Source organism: Mobula birostris, chromosome 24 (genome assembly GCF_030028105.1).
Source record: "Mobula birostris isolate sMobBir1 chromosome 24, sMobBir1.hap1, whole genome shotgun sequence".
Lineage (NCBI taxonomy): Eukaryota > Metazoa > Chordata > Chondrichthyes > Myliobatiformes > Myliobatidae > Mobula > Mobula birostris.
In genome coordinates this window covers 56,867,577-56,880,868 of record NC_092393.1, presented here as the reverse complement: position 1 = coordinate 56,880,868, position 13,292 = coordinate 56,867,577, and the positions used below count along the sequence as shown (strand labels likewise).

General features: G+C 39.0%; 1 protein-coding gene across 2 annotated transcripts in view; it reads right to left on the bottom strand.

Annotated features, from left to right (window-relative positions):
* Positions 1-13,292, bottom strand: part of psmd12 (proteasome 26S subunit, non-ATPase 12) — a 39,709-nt gene extending 26,417 nt beyond the window's left edge. The window contains exons 1-3 of one of the 2 annotated variants that reach the window (XM_072242271.1): positions 13,002-13,292; positions 2,288-2,347; positions 56-184 (exon numbers count right to left, since the gene is read on the bottom strand). In XM_072242271.1, coding sequence (XP_072098372.1) covers positions 56-184; positions 2,288-2,347; positions 13,002-13,106 — 294 coding nt within the window. In that variant the 5' untranslated portion in view covers positions 13,107-13,292. Of the gene's footprint in view, positions 1-55; positions 185-2,287; positions 2,348-9,131; positions 9,193-13,001 lie in introns of those variants that run through there. The other variant, XM_072242272.1, reaches the window with a different exon arrangement.

The following is a 13,292-nucleotide window of genomic DNA, read 5'->3' as shown; positions in this document are numbered from 1 at the left end:
TTTAAATACAGAAAACAATTTTAGTCACCTGTTCTGTACAATCTGAGAACTTTACCTGTTTTAACTGACTTCTCCTTTTAGACAAAAGTACGATATTTTCATTGAGTGCGTCCCAGTCTTTTGCATCGTAACACATTTTCACTATTGCAACAAGGATTCTTGATGTGGAAGCCATATCAGAGGCCTAGAATTTATAACGGAAAAATAAAATCATGACCCAGTAACAATCTTTTTATAACTGTGAAAAAAAATCAGCCGAATGTACTTAAACTTCTCAATTTCCAAAATTAATAAATGAAACTGTGGTTTGGTGTAATTAAGAATAGTGGGGAGTCTAGGATCAGAGGGCACAATCTCAGAGCACAAGGATGTCCCTTTAGAACAGAGACGAAGAGGATGTTCTTTACCCAGAGTGTTTGCAAATCTGTGGAATTCATTATTACAGATGGCTGTGGAGGCCAAGTCACTGGGAATATTTAAGACAGGGTATGATAGGTTCTTGATTATTCAGGGCGTCAAAAGTTACAGGGAGAAGGCAGGAGAATGGGGTCAAGAGGGAAAATAAATCAGACATGATCAAATGGCAGGGTTGTCTTGATGGGCTGAATGGTCTACTACTGCTCCTACGCTTTAGGTCATCTATATTAATGGATGATATTCATACATTGGTTGACACACATTGTTGGCCAAACGGCCCACACTGTGCAGTACTGCTCTACATTCTGTGACAACACGGTTAACGCGAATTGGGACATCATGTTTCAAAAGTACAAGCCATTTGTGAGATCACAACAGTAGTATTGTGTGCAGAAAAGATTCGCAAGGATGTTACTGGGACAGGAGAGCTTGAGTTATGGAGAGGCTGAATTGGACTGGCAGAGCCTCCCCGCACATCCCCCCGCCCCGGAGTGTAGAAGCAGAGTCATGACTTTATAAAGGTATACAAGGTCATGACGGGGATAAATAAGTACTGCCCCCAGGGTAGTCGAGTCTAAAACTAAAGGACATAGATTTAAGGTCAGAGGGGAAGATTTGAATGGCATGTAAGGGCTGACTTTTTCCACTAAGAGGGCAGTGGGTACATGGAACTTTCAGCTATAGGAAGCTGTAGAGGCAGGTACAATTACAATATTTGAAAGGTATTTGCTGAAGTATATAAATAGAAAAGGTTTAGGGGGATTAAGCCAAATGCAGGCAAATGGGACTAGCTCAGATGTACGTCTTAGTCAGCACGGGCATGTATAACACCATGCTGTATAATTCTTATGACTCAATCAACAACCTTCTGAAGAAACTGCACAACTAAGAGAAGGATGCCAAACAACTCCCTCCTGACAGCTCGTCATTACATTGAGAAAATTTGCTATCACTGCAAAATCTGCAAACTGAGTTTTTTTTTTATTTTCAGAGCAAATGATGGATACCCTAAAAGGTAGTTTAAAAATCAACTTCTATATAGTTGATGCAGAGGGAACACTAACTTGGATTCTTCGACTAATAAAATTAAAGTTGTAAACATTTTAATTTTGCTATTTTCTAGTGATTAACAAAGAAAAAGAGACACCTATAATCAAATGTTTCAAAACATAATGACTCCTGTAGCTCACTTTTTTAAGTTTCACAAACCACAGTGAGATAGATGGAGCCAAATAAGGTGATTTAATGATGTTGACTGAAGTGTAAATGCACCATATGGACTCAATTTTTTCTTCTTCTAATGGTGCCTTGGGATCTTTTACATTTTCCTGAAAAACACCTCTTGGCTAATAATGCATCTGCGTGTTAGCACCAAAAGTCATATTCCATTCACTTAACACCTAACACAAGTTAAATGTGCATAGCAAATTGTATTTAATGGTATGAGTAGCATTCAAGTCTTTGGAGTACGATTGAACCCCATGGTCTTCTGACAACAATGAGAATCTGAACAGATGCTTTACCTTCGCTTGCCATTTGAGGTTGAGGGACAGACTTATGGAGAAAAACACTGCAACATTTGCCAAACAAATCTAGGATTACAAAGTAGGACCCTTGGATGGTGCTTAAGTTATTTTAGTGGACAATACTGTGATCCCTCCAAATACTTTCTGGTTAAATTGATGCAGATTGTACTCCATTTATTTCATACTTTCTTGATTCATACTGAAACAAGCAATTTAGGCACAGTTATGTTTTGGAATGGTTCAACTTTGGGGAAACAATATTGGAATGAACATAGTTTACTTCTCTAAATGTCTTAGTTTAAGTGGGTTCCAATTTCACACAAAGTGAAAAAATTTGCACTTACTGTTCGAGTCTGCTTTTCCAATGATAGAAGATTATCAATAGCTTCCTGCAGTCTTCCATCCTAAATTACAATGCATTGGTTATTCAGCAATGTTATACAAATTTTAGCAGAAGTCTATAAAAACACAGCTTTTCTTCCTATTCCAAAATCAGTTCTCTTTGCAAAGTACATTTAGATATTTATTTCACAACTCAACAACATCTCCCTCCTTTCCACAACCCTAAGCAATTCTCTACTCGAATGTTATTCAAGAAATTCAAGTATGGTTGCATGGTGGACAGCAGGACAGCATAGTATCAGTTAATGTAATGTTACAACAGCGCCAACTGTAAGATCATGCTTCAATTCTCACCACTGTCTGTTTCAGGGGTGGCCAACCTTTTACATTTCATGCGTCAATTTTTTCACGCACGAGTTCTATATTAACATATTTTTACAAGAATTGAATGGGGGTACAAGAGTTGTACGGTGCATCTGAACTCGTGAGTGAAAAAACTGGTGCATGGCATGTAAAGGTTGGCCACCCCTGGTCTATTTGGAGTTTGTGTGTTCTCTCTGTTATCATGTAGGTTTCCTCTGGGTGATTCCATTTTCAGTCATGTTCCAAAGACATAAAGTTATGGCCAATGAGTTGTTGGCGTTGGAAGCATGGCAACACTGATGGGGTTGAGAGACTGCCCTTGCTGATTTGACGCTAACAACCCATGAAGCATTTTGAGGATTAGGCAACATTATAAATGTAGTAGTTTATATCTTCCAAGTTCATCCAAAGGAGGTAAATAATAAAACAATGTAACTAAGTTAAATTCTGCACTTGACGTTCTTTGGCTCAGCTTGGTAAATACAAACATCAGCAGTGCAAGATACGGCTAAATAGCAGTCAAGAATGGAGCAAAAGTTATACAAGTATAGGAGAGTGAACTGCAATAGAACTAAAGAGCCTACAATTGTCAAGTCGAACTCAGGCCCGGTGTTTAAAAGGAAACAATGCTAAAAATAAATATCAGCTGGTCAAGTAGCATCTGTGGAGTCAAAAGGGGCAATTCAGGTTGAGACAAAGGGATCAGAAAAACTTGTCAGTATGAAGCTGTACAAAGAAAGGTACGGTCAAAGTTGGCAGATGGAACCGGGTGGCGAGGTGGGGACAGAGACTGGTAGATGATGATGGAGCTAGATGATGAGGGGATGGAACAACGCTGGTGCTCAGCGGGGAGAAGGAACAAAAAGAGAAGAAAACTGTGTGGACAGGTGAGTGTGCCTTTGTAGAAAACAATGGAATAACTTGAAATTCAATATTTATTTTATGGGGTTGTAAGCTCTGAAAGCAGAACACAAAATGTTGTTCTTATAGTTTGTGTTTGTTCTCTCCATGCAATGGAGAGGCTGAGCACAAACAGGTCAGTGAGGGAATGGAAAGAAGAGTTAAGATTATACGCAACTGGAAACTCGAGATGGCCATTGTGGAACACAGATGCTCAGCAAAACAGTTACCCAGTCCACACTTGGTTTCACCACTGCAGAAGAGGCCTCAATGTGAGCACTGAATGCAGTAGACCAGGTTGGAAGAGATGAAGTGAACCTTACTTCGAGGTTATATTATAAGTTTGGATTCAACTATTATTTAATCTATTATAATCCAGACGGAAGATCTCCCCACTATAGGGTCACACTGCAGGGAAAGTGTAATTGGTGGTGAAATTGCATTGGAGCTACTCGAAATACTGGAGACTGAGTGCTGGATGCATAGATGGAAAGGCTGGTGGTGAAAGGCGAGGACCAAAGGAACCTTTCTGTTGTTCTGCTGGGTTGGGGGTTGGGGTGGTGGAATGTAGGAATTGGAGGAAATAAGTCCCAGAGCATCATCAAGTATCGCAGAAGGAAAGCCATGCTTCCGGAAGGACGGTGCAATTTCAGAAGCTCCAATGCAGAAGGTCTCACCTTGAGAACAGACGTGGCAGAGATGGAGAAGTTGAGTAAAAGGGATGGCGTCCTTACAGGAGGCAGGGTGGGACAAGGTACAGTTGAGGTCACTGTGGTAATTGCTGTATTTACTGAAGTTGCCAGTAACAGTTCTAATCCTGAGATGGAGACAGAGAGATCCAGAAAAAGAAGACAAGTGGCAGATATCATCGAGGTGAATTTGAAGGCAAGGTTGAAGCTATTGCTGAAACTGATGGATTTGATGAGCTCTGTAGAAGAAAGTGCAAGAGACAGCACTAATACACTCATTGATGTACCAGAGAAAGAACTGGAAGTGGGGCTGTGGCATTATGAAGTTGGAAGCAATCTAATATGATGAGATCCTGGGATAAGGTAACCTGGTATTAGTCAGATCATGGTCCAGAGGGAGGTACAAGCAGGTATCAGAAAGTTGTTGTCTGGCTTCTTTACAATACACACTGGGAAACAAGGTAACATAATACCTACTTATGCTCAATGTTTAAGAGTACATAGTGCATAAAAGACACCATATACAGTACTGGGCAAAAGTCTTAGACAGATGTAAAGTGAAGATGCATTCCAAAATAATAAAAAGTTTCTAAATATTAAAAAAATACCATGAAGAGCTGAAAACAGTACAAAACTAAACATCAATATTTGGTGTAACCACCTCTTGCCTTTAAAACTGCATCAATTCTCTTAGGTGCACTGTTATGAAGTTTTATGAGAAAATCAGCTGGAAGCTTTTTCCCAACATCTTGGAGAACTTGTCACAATTCTCATGCAGGCTTTCTTGCTTCTGTCTCTCCAGGTAATCACAGAGAGACTCAATGTTGTTGAGACTAGGGCTCTGTGGAGGCCATACCACCTCTTGCAGAACTCCTTGTTCTTCTTTTCGTGGAAGTACTTCTTTATGACCTTCGGGTCATTGCCCTGCTGCAGAATGAAGCTGGGACAGATCAGATACCTCCCTGATGGTACTGCATGATGGATGAAAACTTGCTTGCACTTCTCAGCATTGAAGATTCCATTAATTCTGACCAGATCACCAACTCCATTTACAGAAATGCAACCCCAAACCTGCAGGGAACTTCTGCATGCTTCACTGTTGGCTGCAGCCACTCCTCCATGTGGCACTCTCCAGTTGTTCTCTGGATAAACTGGATAAATTTCAAATTTTGACTCGTCAGTCCAGAGCATTTGCTTCCATTGTTCAACAACCCAGTCCTTGTGTTTTTGTGCTTGGCCAGTCTCTTGGCATTGTTTCCACTTCGGAGGAACAGGGGGAGCAACTCTTCCATGAAGACCACTTCTGACAAGACTTCTCCAGACTATAGAGCGGTTCCGGCGGTTTCTGTGACTTCAGAGATGATTGCAGTGCTGGACTTCTTCTGATTTAAAAGAGATGTCAGTTTTATGCATCTCTTGTCTGCTGTATTTAGTCTCTGTGGCTGACCAGTGTTTCTGGTTCTCAACTTTGCCCGTTTCTTTGTGCTTCTTCAGAAGAGCTTAGATAGCACACCCTGAAAATCCTGTCTACCGCAAAATTTCTGCTTGAGGGAGACTTTGCTGATGCAGGATGACCACCTCGTGCCTTGTTGCTATGTACACTCTTGCCATGGTGTAAGAATTGATCATTTCAAGGTTAAACACCCACATCTGCCATACCCAACTTTTTAGTTTAGTTGTCCTTTGTCCACTTTGATTCTTTCTACACCTGTTTCTGTTTCAGTTAATCAATTTAATTCATTCAACTCATTATGTCATTGATTATTAGCATCCTGTTTGTTATCTTTGTTTAATCATGCACTGGGCTACATACCAACAAAGTAATCAAGTTTTGATTTGACAAGAGTTCTATTACTTAACATGTTACTTTCTCTGTAACATTTAATATTTTGAAAAATGAATGTGTAGAAAACTAAAATTTACTCTTTTCTACTGACACACTATCGCAGAAGACCAAAAATAAACATTTAAAACAAAATATATATAAAACATCTTGAGTGTCTTAGACTTTTGCACAGTACCAGTTTCTCAATTCTTAAGATCAATCAGTTGAATGGACATTTTTGTGGTAAGGAAATACAAATTAATATGAAAATATATGAATAATGAAAATAATAAACTATGAAAATACATGGTGAATTACTTAAAACAAGCAATGAGTGTGCTAACATTTGAGGAACAACTGGATGCCTTCCTCAAAATTTATAGGAAAAAAATGCTGTTATAAATAACTACATTGATGTTGCTTAAATGTATCTTAAATTTGTAAGAAACAGCTTGCAAACTTGGCACATTCACCATGTTTAAAATAGCTAACTTGATCAGAATATTACAACTATGTTCTGCTGGAACATCATAACTTTGATATTGTTCTCAACCACACTTAGTGATTTGTTTTGAACAACCCACTGAAAATTAAAGTTTTCCATTTATACAAAAGCATCGTCTGTTAACATTTTGAATGAATTTTAGAATGTGCAATTGGTTTTATTCAGAATTTTGCTGATCTGATCTCTCAAGAATTAAATCGTATGGACATGAGGGGTATGAATAAAGCTCACACACTGAACATCCTCTCACCATCTGCTGTCAGTAATAGAAATATTTCTGTGGTAAGTGAAACATTTAATGCTTTTAATGATTTTCTTTTGCTGTCGGTGCTCTACTTGTTTCTCCCCTTCTTCTAAGCTTCTACATCCTCTTCATACAGCTTTGACCAGTGAATTTCAAAGTGGGGGCCTCTGCTTATTGAGTATCAGTTTTATCTTCAATTACATTCTGTACCAGCAGATGTCCTGCAGCATTTTTTTATGCTTACATCTGCCTGTGCTTAATAACAATGAAAATTACTTCTAGCTTTAGCTTATGTTTTGGGCATCAATTATGTAGGTTTGAGGGAACTTCATCGTTCTTATCCAGGTAAGAAATTAAAATCTACACTTGACTAGTTTATTTTCAGTGTTTTGAATCGAAGACCACAACCTGCTTTCATTTCTTTTTATGCTGGGATGCCTGAAATATTCTTTGGCTCTATACAAACTTACCCATTAGTCAAGGTGTTCTAATGCAAGTGTTAGGTAAAAAGATGGTATTTTAATTGCATCCAAAATAACCCTAAACTAAGTCACAATGGGCACAAGGCAGACAGCATAAACCTGGGCATCAAATAACATCAACAATTAAATTATTTTCTTGCTTCACTACATTGCAAATGCTGTTCTACCCCAATGAAATACTGTCAAGTTTTGCTATAATTATCTCTAAAGTTTAAAGACTTCACTCCTCCCAATGTCTTTTTCCAGATTCAGTGAATTTAATTATATTTCATCCAAGTCTTTGATTTGATAAGAACTTAAACAAAATCAAGAATGCTAAAATAAATTATCCTGTGAATTAATTTTATCTTTCTAAAAAAATGTTGTTAAATTTTTTTTAAATGACTCAGGTTGAATTACAATTGATTTCAATATTCATTACTCAACTGTGATTGGGAAATTGAAATCATCTTTCTAAATTAAATTACAAACGTTCAATATGTATTATTCGTCACCATTTAGTTTTAGATGAACAGATAATTTGAATATTTTAGTTCAATTAAATGACAAAAAAAAACTTCCTTCAAAAAAAGAGGTTAATCTGGAACTCTGGCAATGCAGCATGTCAACTACCTTTCTAGAACACATTCAACGGTGAAAATTGTGTTCTCTCTCGTCATGTGGGGTTCATCAAAATACTGATACCTAAACAACATAAAATAAGGTATTAAGGCAGATAACCAAAGTCTGGTGAGAGGCAGTGTTTAAAGACTATATTAAAAGAGAGGTAATTTCCCCCATCTCCACCAAGGTCCTTTGAGGCTAAAAGCACAGGTGCAAACAGTAAAGTAATTACATTTAAGAACAATCAAATGGATATAACTCAGTTGTACTTAGAAACCAGCCCAAGTGCCTCAATATTTAAATTTACTGGAGTTTATGCCAAATATCCATAAATAGAATAACATAATTTTATTTAGAAGTTGCTTTAAAAGTTTAGTCCTCCAAGACCTTATTGTGGTTTGGAGGCTTGTGGGCCTCAATGATTTGGAGAGCTATGTTGGCTGGAGTCAGTTTTATGCTTTGGCTTTTGACAGGGTCACCAATGCCCAGCAGGTCAAAGGGTAGAGGCCTGACTAAAAGTGGCCCACAGGTCCTCCCGGTTCGGGGGTTCATTTCAGGGCTAACAACCATGACTAGTAAAACAAAACCGTTACAGAAACAGCAATGAAAATCCTTCTACATCCGAGTGCGATGGTTTTCCTGAGTCTCCACCTGGGATTTACATGGCTGGCGGTTGTGAATTACCAGCATAATGAAGGAAGCCCTGAACACCATCAGAGATGGAGGATTTTCAGCAGCAAAACAGGCAGTAAGTAAATGTTTAGTAGAATTCTGCACATAAGAAAGATAACTGTCATTTTATAAAGACCATAGCTTTAACAAAACATAAACCATAGGAATAAAACAGGGATCAATTTCTATATTAAAATTCAGCCCTGTTATTTAGACTGGGTAGTTTTTAAGTCAGGTTTTGAAGCTACAAACCAAGATATAAGATTTCAAACCTTATTTGATTGGAAATTTTGAAAATTAGGATAAGCTTGATTGAAGTAAGTGGACACATAGTCAAAACTGTTTTGCATCGATGGAAGTATACTATGTGTTGAGGAGTAATTTAAAATAAAACTGTCCAGTCTTCTCCAGCTCGAGGTTCACAATGAAAATGGGTGGTAGCATGTCATTAGTAAGTTCACATTAAAAATATGAAATCCATATCCCCATGAATTAATATAAATTCAAAATGATTTTTCCTACAGTGTAGTCTGCTCATTCTCGGAGTGAAAAGTCATCTTTACCTTTCAAAATGTTACCATCTTATTGGTGCATAATATTTCAGCTTTTGGGGGTGAGGAGTTTGGAAGCTGCTTGTTATGTTCCTAAAGGCTGAGCTAGAGGAATTAAAAATAGAGGATTCAACACAAAATTTATTCATGCAATCAACTCTTTCAATGAACATGAACACACAGCACAAAATTATTATTAAGGTGTTGAATTTGCAGCTGAAATTAGAATCCATATAATCATCTGTTGTGAGGAAACGAAAATCACACTTTCATAAGAGATATTTTTCTTTCATTGTAGAGCAGAAGAGTGATACATCCCCCTCCACAACCTCGCAATATTTTGAGGTGTGCTAAAGACAATCAAGCATTTATCAAATGCTCTAAGTAATTTGCAAATGTGGAGCCAAATTGCACATGGCAAGTGCTTACAAACTACAATGTGACAATGGCTGTTAACTGTATTTTGTGATCTTAAAGTTTTCCTAGATGCCTTAAGTGCTTAGAGTTCCATTTCTCACTACTTTAGCTCCCCTAATTGAGCCTCACAATCTATCAGGGCAATACTAAAAAAAAAAGTTAATTCTATGCGGCTGTTAAGAATCCATCCAGTCAATATATAATACAATTTTACCCCAGTACAAGAGTTAAAATAAAATGGATAAAGACATAAGGGACATTGAGATGTAGGAATAGGACTGTAAGTATTTTACTTCCATTAAGGAGAAAATCATGACATAACCTGTTCCCATGTTGGTAAAATTTACGAATTTCCAGCTCAGTAAGATCAAAGGAAAAACCTCTGGTGTAAAGGCCAGTGGTCCGGATAAAAAAAAATTATCTGGCGAACAGGAACCAGAAATAGAGTCCCTTTTCTGTTTGCCAAAATGTCATGGTGTGCAGCATGGGCTTCAGACTGTTAGACTTTATATGAAGGCACCAAAGCCAACATTATTAAATTTGCTGGTGCTAAATAGGAGGGCATGGAGGCTACAAAATAATTTTCATTGGATTAGTGGATGGGCAGAGATGTAACAAACTAAATACATTGTGAGAGAATGTGAAATGTGGCAAGAGAAATATAAATACATATAATCTAAATGGTGACAGATTGCAGAGCTCTCAGATGCAGAGAGATATGGGTCTTTTGAGTGCATGATTTGCCAAAAGGCTAATATGCAAATACAGCACATAATTAAGCAAGAAAACCAAACACAAAAGTGGAGAGGTTATGCTTCCATTATATGGAGCATTCTGGAGTACTGTTTACAGTGCTGGTCTCATTATTGAAGGATAGATGTAAGTACACCACAAGCAGGTCAAAGAAGGTATACCACACCGAAACCTAGATAGAACAGGCAGGTATTCTCATGATGAATTTCTGGAAAGGTTAGATTTGCATCCACTAGGACATAGAAAAGTGAGACATTAAGATCTGATGGGTTTTCACATGATGGATGTGAAGTGCATGTTTGATTTTGTAGGAAAATCTAGAATGGGAATTACTGTTTAAAAATGAAGAAATCACCTGTTGAAGACAGACGAGGGTTTTGAGTCTTTGTAAATCTTCCACACAAAATGCTGGAGGAAATCAGCAGGTCAAACAGCATCTATGGAAAGGAATAAAGAGTCGACATTTCGGGCCAATACCCTTCATCAGGGCTGGAAAGAAAGGAAGGGGGGAGGGGATGGAGTACAAGGTGATAGGTGAAGCCAGGTGAGGAGTTAAGTAGCTGACCAGGAAGGGGGTGATGATGTGAAAGCTGGGAGGTGATGGGTGAAAAAGGTCACAGAAGAAGGAATCTGATAGGAGAGGAGAATGAACGGTGGGAGAAAGGGACGTGGGGTGGGGTGGGGTGGGGTGGGGTGGGGGGGGAGGGGGGGGAAACCAGAGGATAGTGATAGGCAGCCAAGAAGTGAAGGGTTGAGAGAATAACCAGAAAAAGAGTTGAAAATGAAAGAAAGAGGAGGGGGAGAAATTACTGGAAATAAGAGAAATTGATGTTCATGTCATCAGGTTGGAGGTTACCCAGAGAGAATATGAATGTATTGATCCCCCAACCTGAGATGTGACCTCCTTGTGGCAGTAGATCATCGTCACAAAGTGGTAGAAGCATAGTCTTTGAATATTTTGAGCCAAAGGTATGTACACTTTTGAATAAAGAAAAAAAAGTTAAAAGTTACTGTGATCAGAGTGGGATGCAGAATTAATGCTGGAATCTGATCACCCACCAATCTTATTAAATGATGAAGCAAGCTTGTTGGACACACATCATCTCCTAATTTGAATATCCAATGTATATTAATACTTGGAACCCTTCTCAAGATCTAAATTCTTCTGTTTACTTAATTAATATTGTGCACAGGGTCTCTGTGAAATTATAAACATCACACATTAGGGACAAAAGCTTCGGATAAAGGCTTCATCGGAGCTTTTCTTACCCATACAGTTTCCTGGGTGAGGGAATAACACTGTATATTTAACACTTAGAACATATAAAACAGGTGCAGATGCAGGCCAGTTGGCCCCAAGCCTGCTTTGCAATTCAGTAACACAGCTAATCCAGTCTTGGCTGTAATACTAATTTCCCACTCCCTCTCCATATACCTCAAGCCCCTTACAGTTTAAATTACTATCAAACTCTGTATGTGAACATGCTCAATGATTCGATCTCCACAGCTCACTGGATTAGCAAATGTCAAAGATTCATTGGGAGACCACAATTGGTGCAGATCAGAAATAACATCTCCTCCTCCCTGACAACCAATACTGGAATACCTCAACAATGTGTGCTTAGTCCACTGTTCTACTCTCCCTATAGACAAATATGCCACTGACACAACTATTGAAAGAATTTCAGATGCTGGCAAGGCAGCGTACAGGACTGAGATCAGCTGGTTGAGTGGTGTCACAACAACCTTGTGCTCAATGTCAGCAAGACTAAGGAATTGACTGTGGAATTCAGGAAGACGAAGTCCAGGGAGTATACACCAGTCCTCATCAAGGTGTGAGCAGTGGAAAGGATAAGCAATTTCAAGTTACTGGGTGTCTACATCCCTGAATCTATCCTCGGCCCAACATACTGATGTAATTACACAGAAGACAAGACGGTGGCTATATTTCTTTAGAAGCTTGAGAAGTATTGGTATGTCACCAAGGATTCTTGAAAGTGTCTACAGATAAAGGTGGAGAGCATTTTAACTAGTTGCATCACCATCTGGTATGAAGGGGACACTACACAGAAACACAAAAAGCTACAGTAAGTTGCAAACTCAGCCAACTCCATCATGCCCACTAACCTCCCCACCAACCAGTACATCTTCAAAAGTCAGTGCCTCAAAAAGGAAGCTTCATCATTAAGGACCCCCACCACCCAGGACATGCCCTCTTCTCAATGCTACAATCAAGAGGCGGTGGGGAAAGTACAGGAGCCTGAAGACACATACTCAAAATTTCAGGAATAGCTTCTCCCCCTCCGACGTCAGATTTCTGAATGGACAATGAATCCATAAACACTTACTCAGTATTTCCTCCTCTCTTTTTACACTACTTAATTTATATTTTATACAAATATAGTAATTTATAGTTTTCATCACTATGTAATGCACTGTACGGCTGCCATAAAACAAATTTCACGACATATGCCGGTGATATTAAACCTGATTCTGTATGTTTCTATTTGGATTTCAGCAATTTATCGCGTTTTTTTTTAAAACGGGTTAATTTTCTCTGCGTTCCTTGTTTCCAGTCAAATAATTACTGATCAAAATGCAAAGCTGGTGTAGTTGTGCAGCCAGCCGAGGCCTGCTATCTCCAAAGGCCTAATTCACTCCGATCACTCGAACCGCATGACTCAGTGACTATTACAAATGACAGGCACTCACTTGGGCCATTTTCTCGTACTCAGGGAGTTGCTGGTCCACCGTAGAACTATAATCCATCTCCATTTTTACAATCCTGCCATCAGCTCGCTCAGTTGCCTCCGCCATCGTCGCTGCACCTTGCTTGCTAACTATTCTCTTGTATTTTCTGAATGAAAGGTCAAGGCAATCCCCACCGCACAGAAAGGCCCAAAGGCGCCGTAACCCAGTAACAGGCGATGGACGTCAACGACACCCCGACGTGCGCGTCATTGCGTCGTACAGTCACTGGCGGTGGACGTCGAAGGACGTCTC